The sequence below is a fragment of the Poecilia formosa genome, unplaced genomic scaffold (genome assembly GCF_000485575.1).
Source record: "Poecilia formosa unplaced genomic scaffold, Poecilia_formosa-5.1.2 Scaffold860, whole genome shotgun sequence".
Classification (NCBI taxonomy): domain Eukaryota; kingdom Metazoa; phylum Chordata; class Actinopteri; order Cyprinodontiformes; family Poeciliidae; genus Poecilia; species Poecilia formosa.
In genome coordinates this window covers 6,120-21,133 of record NW_006800799.1, presented here as the reverse complement: position 1 = coordinate 21,133, position 15,014 = coordinate 6,120, and the positions used below count along the sequence as shown (strand labels likewise).

The 15,014-nt window shown below is 37.3% G+C and overlaps 1 protein-coding gene and 2 long non-coding RNA genes across 3 annotated transcripts in view; 2 read left to right on the top strand and 1 right to left on the bottom strand.

Moving 5' to 3' along the window:
- LOC107834935 (uncharacterized) overlaps window positions 1-2,199 on the top strand; it is an 8,334-nt gene extending 6,135 nt beyond the window's left edge. The window contains exon 3 of the long non-coding RNA XR_001660772.1: window positions 1,888-2,199. This is a non-coding gene — a long non-coding RNA (uncharacterized LOC107834935). The remainder of the gene's footprint in view (window positions 1-1,887) is intronic.
- LOC103131864 (stonustoxin subunit alpha-like) overlaps window positions 1-3,788 on the top strand; it is a 52,162-nt gene extending 48,374 nt beyond the window's left edge. Inside the window, exons 2-3 of the mRNA XM_016666956.1 lie at window positions 3,034-3,080; window positions 3,228-3,788. Coding sequence (XP_016522442.1) covers window positions 3,034-3,080; window positions 3,228-3,754 — 574 coding nt within the window. The 3' untranslated portion in view covers window positions 3,755-3,788. The remainder of the gene's footprint in view (window positions 1-3,033; window positions 3,081-3,227) is intronic.
- Window positions 3,789-13,676: 9,888 nt separating this feature from the next.
- Window positions 13,677-15,014, bottom strand: LOC107834934 (uncharacterized). The gene is made up of 5 exons (XR_001660770.1): window positions 14,929-15,014; window positions 14,608-14,812; window positions 14,335-14,494; window positions 14,029-14,156; window positions 13,677-13,814 (listed from the first exon to the last, which is right to left on the bottom strand). It is a non-coding gene; the product is annotated as an uncharacterized LOC107834934 (long non-coding RNA).

Genomic DNA, 15,014 nt, shown 5'->3' with positions numbered 1-15,014 from the left:
TCAATATATATTTTTTAATATCATATCCCAAACATGCCATCTCTGCTGTCAGGGTAAATATTGAAATTTCTGTTATTTTAAAAATTCAATTTTTTAAAGAACCTTCATTTTTAAAGTAAGCTAATTATACTGCACATTTTCATGTTTTACAATATAATTTATATCTATTTAAGGAATGTAATTACAAATAAGTGTTAAATTGATTTATTTTTTGAGTAATCGACTTTCAAAAATCACATCTTTTTCTACTCCAAGGTGCGTTTGTGGGAAGGTACACCTAACCCCCAAAATCTCAAAAACCGTTAGAGATAATGGGCTGAATTTTTTTCTGCTCTTTTCTGGTAATACACTTTGTAGAAAAATGCATTTAGAGTACCAAAAATCTAAAGAAAAAAAATTGGCTGCCGGTACCTAATGAAAGAGCAGACAGGCTGGCTAAGGAGGCAATTAAAAAAGATGATATTGATATGCAAGTAAAGTTATCTAAATCTGAAGGCAAAAGTATAATCTGGACAGAAAGCAAGAACATATGGGAAGCTAGGTGGGTAAATTAAATAAATGGAAGACATTTATATAGGATACAAAATACAGTCGATGTAGAAAGGATCAGAGGATTAAACAGGAGGGAGGAGATAATTATAAATAAATAGAATAAGAACTGGGCATAGTTTCCCAAATGGAACGCTTTTTAAGATGGGGAAACATCTTACTGGTTTATGTAGATGGTGTGATGAAGTAGAAACGATGGAACATGTTTTGATTAATTGTAGAAAATATGCAAGCCAAAGAAGATTATTAAAAACAGAACTAGGTGTTAGTAAGGAATTGAAATTTGAGAAGGTGATCGATCAGCTGAATAGTATTGAGGGGAAAAAGAAGATTTTTCATTTTATTAAAAACACTGGGATTTTGAAGAGAATTTGAGGTGTAGGTGGTAGGAGTCAATAGAGGGCAGTAGTGCAAAATAAATGGATGCAAGCTGCTGTTAAAACCTAAAGAAGAAGAGGAAGAAGAAGAACCCTTGAGGACAGGACCCGCTGACATTCAAAGTTGGAAAAGGACGCTGCAACCTGAAGGAGCCTGCACGAGGCGAGAGAACGCGGTTTTCGATTAAGCGTTAACTGGCATTTGCTAAATTAATCCAAAGGTGGTTTTTGGCATAATCCGGGTTGTGAGTGGATCAGATGCCAAGCAGTAGTGGGGGAAATTTGGAGGATGAGAATATGGATACAGGATGGTCTATGGTAGAAAATAGAAAAGGGGAGAGGGGAGAGATAAGGTAAAAAAGGGAATAAAGACTGGGAAAAGATCTCTTGAGGATGAAGAAGAAATAAGTGAAATAAGGAAAAAAGCAATGATAGAAGATAGATGTTATACTAAAATTTAAAACTGGACAGGATATGTTTGGAGTAAGAACTATTAATCTATCAAATGGACTTAAGAGCTATTGGAGAAGTAGAGACAGCTAAAGTCTTAAGTCTGCTTATCAATTGTAAAAATGCTGAGCAAAAGAATAAAGTTCTTAAATTTCAAATGGTGTGTAAAAAGGAAGTGCTGGGGAAAAAAAAGGTTGTTGGGGAAGAGAAAGGAGTAAAAGGACTAATATCAGGAATCCCTGTAGGAGAAAATTTGGAAGAGCTAAAGAAAATAATTAAAGGAGGGGAAGTCACACACATCAAACAACTTCAGGCTTTTAGGAACGGAGAAAATGGACAGTACATCGGTACTACTGGATTTCAATGATAGAGTTCTGCCCGATAAGGTGATGATTGGCTACTTGGATTTTAATGTAAGACAATATATATTCACCACCGCTCAGATGTTATAAATGCCAAAGATATGGACATACTACAAGTGTGTCCATAAAGAGAAACAGAGGTGTGGTAGATGTGGAGGCGAACATCCTTATGGTGAGTGTGGAAATAATCCTGTTAAATGTTGCAATTGTGGAGGAAGTCATACTGCAGCATATGCAGGATGCACTGTAAGGAAAGAGGCAGCTGAAGTTCAAAAAGTAAAAACTGAGAAGATAATTACTTATGCTGAAGCAGTGAAACAGGTCAAAAATAATAATGCTCCAAAAATAAGCTATGAAAGGAAGACAGTGGCAGACAATAATCAGGGTAATATTACATTACAAATATTGATTCCTTTTCTTGCATATATCATTAATTGCTCAGAACAAGCAAAAACTAAAACTGAATGATAGTGAAAGCAGCTATAAAATTTTTTAGTGTCAAAAAAGATTTATCTTTGGAAAAAATTCATGATGAACTTAGGGTGAAGGAGCATCTGAACCTGAGGCATCTCAAATCATCACATAATCACATCACAAGCCATTACTGCAGCTGCTTGATTCAGGAAGCTGCTTCTTCTTCTTGGTCTGATTGTAAATGTGTGCAGCGCCACCTGGTGGTGCTGGTTGGTAGAGGAAGTGCTGAAAGGTTGGAGGTGTTTGTCAGAGGTGTGTGATGATGGAAGCCTCTCCCTGGTTTGTGAGTCTGAGCTCAGAGATCAAATGTTTGGTTCTTGTTGAACTCTTTGTTGAATGTGATGCAGTTTTTCCTTCTCAATGTTTGTATTTCTGGATATTCCAGTGAGGCCACAGCAGGTTTTCAGCAGCAGGTTGTTTAGTGTTTCATTCCTTCACCTGTGTGTGGGAGTGTGGATGGAGCAGGTATCCAGGTGTTGATCAGAGTTTAGATTGATTGGATTTTAATGCTGATTATTCAATCAGGTTGAGCTTCCAGAAATGTTTCCTTAGTTTCCTGATGTCCTTTTAGGCTTCAGTGAGTTTCTTCAGGTTGTTACTGAGGGATTTCCTTTCTCCTCTCTGTTGGAGCTTTTCCTGTGTTTGGAGAAATGAGTTGTGCTGCAGCAGCACCAACTGTCCTTCCTACATCCACTGCAGTTTGCAATCCAGATGTTGGACTGTTCCTGTCTCAGTGGAGGACAATGTGTGTCTGAGAGACATGTAATGTCCATGTTTGCTGCTGAAAGAGACTGATGGTCTGACCCCCCTCCTCCTTTCAGGGTGGAGCCTGCTGGAGTCCAATTCTTGACACCAGGTCTGAGGAAGTGTAAGTGTGTTTTTCATCTGATTCATGACAACAAAGCAGCTCACATTCAACCATCTTCAAACCGTCACATCACTCATTCAGGATCATCATCAAAGATCAATAAATGATCAATAACTGCAGCTGGATTGTGTTTGTTCTCTCCATCAGATTCCTGTCAACTCACCATCGACACAAACACAGTGAACAGAAACCTCAAACTGTCTGAAGACAACAGGAAGGTGACGCATGTGAAAAAGTTTCAGTCATATCCTGATCATCCAGACAGATTTTATGATTCTCAGCTGCTGTGTAGAACTGGTCTGACTGGTCGCTGTTACTGGGAGGTCGAGTGGAGAGGAGATGTTTATATATCAGTGAGTTACAGAAGAATCAGGAGGAAAGGAGACAGTAGAGACTGTATGTTTGGAGGAAATAATCATTCCTGGAGTCTGAGCTGCTCTGATGATAAAGGTTACTCTGTCAGGCACAATAAGAGAGAAACTCGTCTCTCCTCCTCTTATTCTGTCTCTGACAGAGTATCAGTGTATGTGGACTGTCCTGCTGGCATTCTGTCCTTCTACAGAGTCTCCTCTGACTCACTGATCCACCTCCACACCTTCAACACCACATTCACTGAACCTCTGATTCCTGGATTTGGGTTCTGGTTCTATGGTTCCTCAGTGTTTCTGTGCTGAGTTGAGTCTAAAGATTTTCCTTCTGTCAGAGAAACTCTCTGTTTGGGTCGCAGGAGGAAGGTGGAACAGTTTTGTTGGAGCAACGCGGAAAATTCAAAAACATAAACATCGCTTTTGGAAAAGGCAGTTTTGGCATAAACTGGTATGTGAATACAGCAGTATTTTTTGATATAGAAAAGGCATATGACATGATGTGGGTGGAGGGGTTATTAATTAAATTATACAAGTTGGGTATTGGAGGGAGAATTTGTAAATGGATTAAAGACTTTTTATCAAACAGGAAAATACAAGTTAGAATAGGAGAAATTATCTCAGGAAAATATGTAGTAGAAAATGAAACTCCACAGGGGAGTATTATAAGTCCATTACTGTTTTCAATTATGATAAATGACGTATTTAAAGATATTGGAAAAGACATGGGTTGTTCACTTTTTGCAGATGATGGAGCTGTTTGGAAAAGAGGGGAAAACGTAGATTTGTTAAAAAATTACAAGAGGTTATTATTGAAATAGAGAAATGGGCATTGCAATGGGGATTTAAGTTCTAAGTTGATAAAACGAAAGTATTGATATTTACTCAGAAAAAAATAAACAAGGAAATAAAATTGAAATTATATATTCAAGAGTTAGAACAGCTATAGTGTATAAAATTTTTAGGGTTGTGGTTTGATGAAAAATTAAAATGGCTTATACATATTCAAAAAGTTGTTGATTAATTTAAGAAAAATTTGAATATTTTGAGATGTTTGGCTGGCAGTGACTGGGGAGCAGATAGACAATCACTAAAACAGATTTACACAGGAATGATAAGATCCAACATAGACTTTGGTTGTTTAGTTTATGGTTCAGCAGCTAAAACACATCTGGTTAAATTAGACATTATCCAACATCAGGCACTAAGATTATGTACTGGAGCATTTAAAACCACACCAACAGCAGCATTAGAAATAGAAAAGGGAGAAATGCCATTAGATTTAAGAACAAAATTAGAAATTAATTATTGGTTAAATTTGCAAGGAAATAACTCTGGAAATTTTAAATCCATGTTGGGAAAAAGAAAAGAAAGAAATGAGGAGTTTTGGATGGACAATTCAAAATAAAATAAAAAAATTTAAAATGAATAATTTAGAAATTAGTCAAACAACACCAATATCAATTATACCTCCCTGGATTCTACCAGAAGCAACAGTAGATATGTCAATAATGGAAAAAACAAGATAAATCTTACATTGTAGATAGTTATTCCGTGCAATTATATTTAAATAATTATTATCAATGCATTAAAATTTATACTGATGCATCAAAAATAACTGGGAAAATAGGAATAGCATTTTTACCAGAATTCAATATTAAAATAGGAAAATGAATTACAGATGGATTATCAGTATACACAGGAGAAATGTTGGCAATATTATTAGCCTTACAGTGGGTAGAATACATAAAACCATTAAAAACAATAATATGTTCAGATTCAAGCTCTGCATTATTAAGTTTAAAAAATAATCAAACAGATAGTAGGATGGACATCTTATTAGAAATATTTCATACATTATTCAGAATACAAAACATGGATTTGATAGTTTTATTTGTGTGGGTTCCAGCACATATTGGGGTAGAAGGAAATGAGAGGGCAGGTAAAATGGCAAACAGGGCAATTAAAAATCCTATTAGTTATACAGTTAAAATAAGTAAATCTGAAGGAAAGAGTATTGTTAAAGAGAAACTGATGAAAGTTTGGCAAAAAAGGTGGGATGAAGATAAAACAGGAAGATGGTTTTATAAAATTCAGAAGAATGTAGGAGAAAAAAGAAATGGAAGAAGAAATAGAAAGGAGGAAAGAGTGATAACAAGATTAAGATTTGGGCATTCAGGACTTAATTATACACTTTTTAAAATTCAAAAACATAAAACTGGCAAATGTGATTACTGTGATAAATATGAAACCATAGAACATGTTACATTAGAATGTCATAAATATGAAATAAAGAGAAGATATATGGAGAGAATTTGAAAGTATTAAGGAGATTAATTTATTAGATATATTGAGGAAGAATTTAGGGAGTAAACATATGCAAATAATTATTCGATTTCTTAAGAAAACAAAATTATTTCATAGAATTTAATTATAGTGTGTTTGTGAATGAAGGCAGGATATACAAAGTTGTGCACAAGTTTGTATGTGTTTTTACGTGTGAATGTGTGAGTGTATGTTTAGATAGAATTTATAGTAGAATATATGTATACATAGATGAGGATAAATATTTAAACCATCACAAACCACACTCCATACCAGTAAGCGGCGGTAATGCTACTAAAAGTTTGTTGCCAACCGCCATAAAACTGACAAGAAGAAGAAGAGAAACTCTCTCACTGTTGAACAGATAGTTCATCTCTCCAATCTATTTCTTGGTGAAACTTTTTCTTCTTCCAGTCCTTTAAAGATGGAAGCTGGGATCATTCCAGGATCCTCATGTTTTCCTGTTTGTTTCCAGTCAAAGCTTCACACTGAATATCAAGATGTTGTTTCTCTTATTTTTTCCTCTCATCCATCAGATTTCATTGAAATGTTGATCAGTTTTTCTCTCTGAACATTTTCTGTTTCTGTCGGCTCCTATTTTTCTAAACTCGTCAGATTTGAATATTAAATCTTCCTTTTGTTTATTTGCTGCAGTTTTTCTTCATGTGTTTCAGAGAAATAAAAACATTTTTCTTCGGTTCATTTGCTGCTCATTCTGTTCTTTTCCTGTTCAAATTTAAATATTTGCATTAAAAATATTTTCATCAACTTTGCCTTTCAGAAAGTCCTAGTTAAAGTAAAACATCCCCATCCCTTGAAGGTCAGAGGTCAATGCTTTGCAGCATAAAGTGATAAAATCTTAATATTTCCTGTTTCATTCAGAACTTCTACCTGAAACTCAGAACCTGCAGAACATTTTTCTCTCTGGAGGAAAAATCCAGGAACTGGAAGATCAGAGCAGAATGAAAACTGGAGATCAGTGATGGACAGAAAAGCTCTGATCGCTGCTTCTCTGACATATTTTACATTTGATAACAGTAAACCTATTTTAGCTGAGAATAAACCAACATGGATATGACCCGCCACAGCCCAACGTGGGCCACACCTGATTCAACCCAAACCGGAAAATAAAGGATTTAACTGGAAATCCCAAAACTCAGTAAAATCAGCAGCTGGTTGTGATTAAATGCAGTTTGTTGCAGAGGTTCAACCTTCCTGATGGTGACCTCTCCTCCGTCCCTCACCTTGTCTGGCCGCTTTTAATCCTCACTGCAGTGTTAGGCTGGAGCTAATCTCTCAGATTAACCAGATTAACACTGAGCTGCAGCAGGAACCAAACGTCTCTCCTCCAACTTATTTCACTGATTAATAACAAGGTTGGATAAAAACATTGAGCTTCTCGTTCCTTAAAGAGTCATGAAGAAAGACTCACCCTGGAACTGCAGGAAATAAGTTAGAAAATTTAAAATATATACATTTTGCATGTAAGGTGGAAAAAACTTTGTAAATATATTCTAATAAGCGATTTAAATATATGTTTATTTGTATCTTTCAATGTATAAAACTATAAAAATGACTTAAATGATCAATTAAAAATGTTTAGAACGAGCCCATTTTTAATCCAAATAATCATTAGAATAATCAATAACATTGGGTCATTTAAATCCAGGTTTGTCTACTCAGATTAGTTTCCACCAGTTAATTGGGGTTTACTCATTATTCTGCCAGCTTGAATGTTTCACTGCAGCTTTGTTTTGTTCCTGTTCCTCCAGCTGAACGTTGATCCCCATGAATGTTTCCCCTCATGCAGAACCTGAGCAGAGACATTTATGACCTTTATACCGAGTCCAAGAGGTGGAGGACCGGCTGCTGGTGTCGCCGTCTCACCTTCTGATGTCTCCGACCAAACACTCCACCCTCAGCATCAACATTTAAAAATGATACAGGATGCAGTTTTCCTACTTTCCCATTTGAAACAATCGAGTCTAAATATCAGATACAGGGAAGGATTGATATGAAAATTTGGGCAGAAATATTAATGTTATGGCAAATAACAGATATTTCCACTTTTAAAATTTGTCTAAAACCATCAGGACTTTTGTCCATTAAGATAGACTAAAAACTCTTAACATGAAATGTAATGGAGCAGTTATAATAAAAAAATAGAAAATGAAAATAAAAAAAAAGCTGCTCTCTATAACAACTCCGACTTCCCGACTGCCATTGAACGCAGCAGAAAACGTGGGGCTGAAGCGGCTAGCTAACTTAGCTTAGCTAGAAGCCCATCGTCATTACCTGCGTCTGTCTCCTCTCGTCTCGTCCCTCTCCCACCGACCGCTCTCCAAGCTTCTCCAACGTCCCCTAATCTCGTCCTTTTCCGTCCTTTGTCCGGTTTTCTCTCCCTCCAGTCCGTGTTTCTTCACTTCTTGTCCGCTCGTCTTCCCTCCGTTCTCCACCATAGTCTCTCCTCTCCTTCTTCCTCCCGCCTCCTCTCCTCTCAACCAATCACGAGTCACGCACCGGACGGACTGTCTCAGTGACCAATCAAATGGCAAAGTCAAATAAAATACATAGTGCATCTTATGTCACACTAATCTTTAAATTGCAATTCTGTATTTACATCTGCTCTAGTCAATTTACAAACAATGCAGTTTTAATTACTGTATTTTCTGGACTATAAGGCACACCGGATTATAAGGCACCTGCTAAAACATACTGTCAATCAATCAAATTTTATTTGCATAGCACATTTCAGCAGCAAGGCATTTCAAGGTGCTTTACATAATAAAAAAATAAATAAAAACAGCATGTGACATTGAATAATGTCACATAAACAGTAAGAAAGAGAAAGAGATTTTGAAAAACAAAAGATTAAAAAAGATAAAAACATACTGTCATGATTATGGCTGGTGGTTGAGCGGTGAGGTAGGACTCAGCCAGGCCAGGATGAAAATGAAGATGATTTAATGATAATCCAAACACAAAACAACGGAGAACAGTACGGGGAAACAGGCATCATACGACATTAGACGACGATCCGACAAGAGACAAAGACAACAGGTGGGTTTAAATACACAGGGAGGATAATCAGAAAAACTAGACACAGCTGGGATCAACGGGGAGGACGGAACATCACAGAGACTCACATGAAACCGGATCACAATAAACACAGAAAAAACCCCAAAACAAACACACAGAAACACGATCATGACACATACTTTTGTTACGGAATTTAAGCGCCTGTCGTCACTGAACTCCACAGTCCACTTAACACGGGTATTATCCAGGCCCCTTTGCCTAACAGGACAAGGTCTCCAACCTTGTAATACAGCAAGATTGTTGACTGTGATACGGTCAACAAAAAAAAGAAAGGTAACGGAAACAAAACAGTAAGTGTAGGTTAACTTTATTTGACTATGTAACAATACACTCAAGTTATTTTTTTTATTCTTCTTTCACAAATCCATCAAAGTCCTCCTCCTTTGTGTCTGAATTGAACAGCTGGGCAATTTCGCCATCAAACATGCCAGGTTCCCTCTCATCATTGTCGGAGTCAGTCTCGCTGCCAGGTGGCTGTTGAGCCATTATGCCGGCTTTTGCGAAAGCTCGGACAACAGTTAAGGTTGGATGAGCAAAGATATGCCTTATTTGAATAAATTAAAGAAAAGAAGATAAAACTTTCCACATAGAGTAACAAATCAGATTTGCTCTCGCAACTCTTCAAAGACGTCTTTGGACGTCTTTGCTTTTCTTTCGTTCCTTCTTTTCCCATGTCTGCCAGGTATATGAATGTATGTCTCTGTTTTTCTGTTGTCCTGTTGTAATTTTATGTGTTGACCTCTTTTGGATTAAACTCTGCAATTCTGTGACTTAAACACGCATTGTTTTTCTCTGTGCCTACACGTGGCTGTCGCAAGAGGACCCGGGATCATAAAGGAAGAGAGAAAGCCAAACTTTTTCCAAAATTAATTAATTCAGAGAAATCTTCCTTAACACCTGCCGGAATAATTAGCTGGCCAATGGAAGAGATGAAGGCTACGGATGTTAAGACTCGGAAGCTACTAACCATGCATGGAGGGTTCCACCCCAAATCCAGCACCCTGAGACTGTACACAAGCCGTAAGGAAGGAGGCAGAGGACTAGTGAGTGTGAGAGCCACTGTCCAGGATGAAACATCCAAGATCCATAAATACATCAAGGACAAAGCCTCAACGGACGATGTGCTCAGCGAATGTCTCAGGCAATGGGGAACAGAGGACAAGGTGCTGGAGGAACCATCATGGGAGGACAAGCCCCTACATGGGATGTACCACCGACAAATAACTGAAGTGGCTGATATCAGGAAATCCTACCAATGGCTGGAGAAAGCTGGACTCAAGGACAGCATGGAGGCCCTCATCCTGGCCGCCCAGGAACAGGCCCTAAACACCAGAGCAATAGAAGCTCAGATCTACCACACCAGACAAGACCCAAGGTGTAGGTTGTGCAAGGAGGCCTCTGAGACAGTCCAGCACATAACAGCAGGGTGCAAGATGCTGGCAGGGAAAGCGTACATGGAACGACATAACCAAGTGGCGGGCATAGTGTACAGAAACATCTGTGCAGAATATGGACTGGAAGCCCCGAGATCGAAGTGGGGAACACCCCCAAAGGTGGTGGAGAATGACCGAGCTAAGATCCTGTGGGACTTCCAGATCCAGACAGACAAGATGGTGATGGAGAACCAACCGGACATTGTGGTGGTGGATAAAGAACAGAGGAAAGCCGTTGTGGTGGATGTAGCAATACACAGCAAATTCAAAAGTGTTAAATGTTTTGGTGTTAGTAGACTTTGTGCAAAAGCAGAGTTAATTTTACTCTAATAGAGTCACATTCTGTTTATGTAAGTCTGGGGTGTATATTGTTAGTTAAAATCCAGTGTTAAAACAAAGTGTTTCGTATCAAATCTAGAGGTGTTAAAATATAATCAATAACTCTTGACTTCTTAACGCTGAACTCCACCAGCGGCTCTAACACTGAAGGAGTTAATTCACTGCCTCTGCCCCAGAATCACAGATTCCCACCAAGCAAAGCAACAGAAGCCAAGTCATTTAGGACTATTTACTCTCCACATGTCTGAGTTATTTACTGCGCTTGGTAAGTTATTTTTTTCTGAGATGGTTTATAACTATTATTTTGAGTTGAGCTCAACCTGTATGACAGACTTCACGTTCGCCACACGGTTCGGTGTTAGCATTTTTAGTTTAATAAACTGGAGTATGTTTTTCATTATAATGAACATTTACATGCATATTGGTCAGATTTATCAACCTTTCTGATGTTTTTCCTTTGAAAAAAATGTAATAGACTTTTTTTTACGTTGAGAGCATTAATCCCACTGTTGTGTCTTATACGTTTTGCAGCATGATTTAATCCTTTTATTGCCTTTTTGTATATATTAGAACCAGTCTGGTTGCGGATCAATCTCCAGCCTAACCTCCCCCTCCTGATCCCTCCATGGATTCTTCGAAGATTCAAGCTCCAATAATGATTATGTAAGTTGTTATGTTCACTGTTTTGTTGTTATCTAATTTGTGCTAAACAATGCCATCTAGTGGTCATTCATTGTAGTTGTCAAAAGCAGTAGGGAAAATAGAAACAGGAAGTACAGCACAGTTTCAGCCACATGGCAGTTCCTCGGTCCTCCTTACGCTATTTTCTTGCTCGCTAAAGCATAATCTGTAAGTATTATAAGTTGAATTGATTACATATGAGAATAGTTATCGCAGACATCTTCATTTGTAGAGAAATTATGTATTTTTTCTGTTAGAAGTAAATTCGACCGGATGCTAAGCTAACTCGGACCACTAGTCTATGTATAGACGGTGTATGTAGTGATTTTGAGGTTGTTACTACAGCTACAATACTTATATGTATTTCTTTGTTATCCTGTTACANGTTTGATAGTACGTGTAAGAGAGTTTGTAGGTTTGATAGCGAATGTGAGAGGGTTTGATAGTACGTGTAAGAGAGTTTGTAGGTTTTGGCCTATGGGGCCTCTCATAGTTTAAATATCTGTCCCTCTTTTCTTAAATAAAATGTTATATCAAACCCATGTTGTCATTTTTAACCTTTTGTACACAGTTTACCCATCATCGGCCAATAATATAGTGTGTTTAACACCAGTGAAGAAACTTTTAGTGACATGTTATGATGTAGACCTATCAGACCTAAAAATGTACATAAATCCTTAGCTTTCATTCAATATAAAATCAACACAAATCGGCATGTAGATCCACATTCAGATGATAGTTGAATCAACGTTGATTCCTAACCTATTCAATGTAGAATCAACACAAATATACACGCAGATCCACAGTCAAGAGTGTTGAATCAACATTGATTCAATGTAAAATCAACAGAAATATACATGCAGAACCACATTCAGATGACTCAATCAACATTGATTCAATGCAATATCAACACAAATATGCATGTAAGTTGACATACAGATGATGGTTGAATCAACATTGATATAATGTCAGTTATGGATGACACACTAACGTTGATTCAACATACAAGTCACCGACCACTTCGATGTTTCAATGTCAGCGTTCAACGTTGATTCAATGTTGTTTCAATCATTCTGTGCTATCTGGGATATTTATGTATGCATTTATGTATTTATTTATTTGTTTTGCTTAGACCCTCCTCCTCGTCAGTCAGCCTCCTGCAGTGATTAACAGGCAGAAGCAGCTGCTGGGGCTGATCTGATTGCTTGGTGAAGGAGTGAGGAGTGAAATGGTTTTTGTACCGCAAATTAACGTTTTATTTGAAGTCAACTCGGAGATTATTTTTTGTTATTTTTATAAGTAAAAGAAACTCCTTTGACAGGAAAAGTCTCCACGAGTGCTTTTTTTTGTTTTTAAGTGAGTCGAAAACCTCCTCCTGTGGTACTACTCTGGCATTGTTGTTTTCTGGAACTTTTGTGATGCAAGAGTGGCCATAACAAGTCTACACAGTAAAATTTCCAGAGTAAAATTTACTCAATTTGAAAAAAATTTTACTCTAAAAAAAGACATTTGGTCCCACTCTAAATAGAGTAAAATTCGCTCTCATGGAAGAGTTGAAATTACAGAGTAAAATCAATTCAATTTAGTGCAAAAATTTTAATCACTGCCAAGAGAATTTACTCTCATGTTTAAAAGAAAAACTACTCCACTGTATTTTAACTCCAAGTGGAATATAATTTACTCTAAATAGAATTGCATTCTATTTTAAGTAGCGATAACTTTTAGTCTGACTAAAAAGGAATTTCACACAAAATAGAATAAATTTTATTCCATAGTGTCAAATTGGGCTCTTAATAGTATAAAATTTTACTCCTAATTTAATTGAATTTTATTCCATATTGTGCAGTTAAACATTAAATTCTAAAATAGAACCAACTTTAAATTTATTTCACTCGCCAAGCAATTGTTTTACAGCTAGTATACACAGTTTAATTTGTAAGAATACAATGCATAGACCAGAAATCAGTATTTGAACAGCCATTTTTATTGTTCACAAGAAAGTATGGAACAATATAAACATTTGCATCTTCATGACTGTATGACACCTGTAAATCAAAAGCTCTGGAACAGAAAAGCTCTTCTACATAAATAACATGAGGTCCGTCTCTTGTACACAAGAGAAAAGCATTGAAATGCTCAGACACACTGTTTGCAGTGCAAATGTAACAGTCACCTCTCATCTTTCACAACAACATATAGCCCTGCAACCCTAGGATTCACTTTGATTGTCTCAACATCTATCTCGTAAATGCGGTCTGCAGAAAATTGTACACATTGACCAGATCATGGCCATATGAAGTGCCGAACACAAAGTGAGCTTTAAAAAGCTCATCAAAACAGGCAAGAGAGCCTGGTGATTTACAAGGTATGGCATGTTTGTCAATCACAATGAAGTACTTGTGAATCACGCTCCTCTGAGTCCCTACTGCAAGCAGGTACGGTTGACGCCTTTCTGCGATGCCATCAAGGTGCCCCTGGATGCTGGTTCCTGTCTGTGGCAAAAACAGAATAAAACATGATTAGTCTTGGGTTTCAAAGAAGACAGGGTTCTTATAGATAAGGCAAATTACTTTTCAGGACCTCTTTAATGTCATTTGAAATGAAATGTAAGACCAACTTCACAAGAAATACAAAAAAATTAAATAAAAATAAGTGAAGAATAGAACATTTTCATCAACATAAATGTTCCCTTTACTGTAACCTTACCTTGACAAACTTCACAAGATGTTCACTGGCTTGTCTGGCTGAGAGTTTTCCTGGTCTCTTGCGGCCGTGAGGTGACGGTGGCAGGAGGTGCACAAGGATCAAAATGGATGACATGTCACTGTCCCATCCTGGAAGAAAAAGTAAAATAAACATAAGCTACCAAAACTTCTTATTTGCTACAGTGTTAACACTTCCAGAGTCAGGCTTACCAAACAGTGACGACGGGAGGAGGTGCACTTATATTGAATCAATTTACATAAAATTATGTTACATTAAACACTTTCTTTATAATCCAGACCAACTTACCATTTTCCACTTCTGTTATGCCTTCAGCATTGTGAAGAAGGTTCTGAAGGTCAGACTGTGAGACCACAGCTTTATTCGAGGACTTTCTGCTTGTAGACAGTGGGCCATTTCTCCAGGAACTTTGCAGCGATGACTTCCCCGAACATCAATCTTGCTCAACCTGGAGAATAGATGAAGTGAAGGTTTTAAAAATCATTTTGTTAAACTTTCTCACATCCACCTTAACTTAAACTTTGTTAAAAGTAGGTTAAGCTGAAGTGAAGATAAACATACCAATCCTCCTATGTCCAGGAATCTTGGGAAGTCCAAAAAGATACTAGATGACTTCACTGGGTCATGAATCATCTTCTGGTGATAGTTGAAAGTCTGTTTCCTCTTCTTCATAACAGTTCCTTCATCAGCGCAATGGCCTCAGAACACAAGTTATCTGTCATAAGGCAGTCTTCTCTCAAACAGTCCCTGTCAGTTGTAGGTCCCTCTAAAAAAATATATGAATGTGACACTCCATCTTAGGATTTAATAAATAAGGCTTGGGAACTTACTGTGCAGTTTGGTTGCAGGATGAGATTTGTACAAGTATAAATACACATGTACCTGTTTGGGTTTGTGACAGTCTGGGGACCTTCTTTTGTCCATTAGAAGCTTCTCTCTGGACAAACTTCAGTCTCCAAGCCAGATAC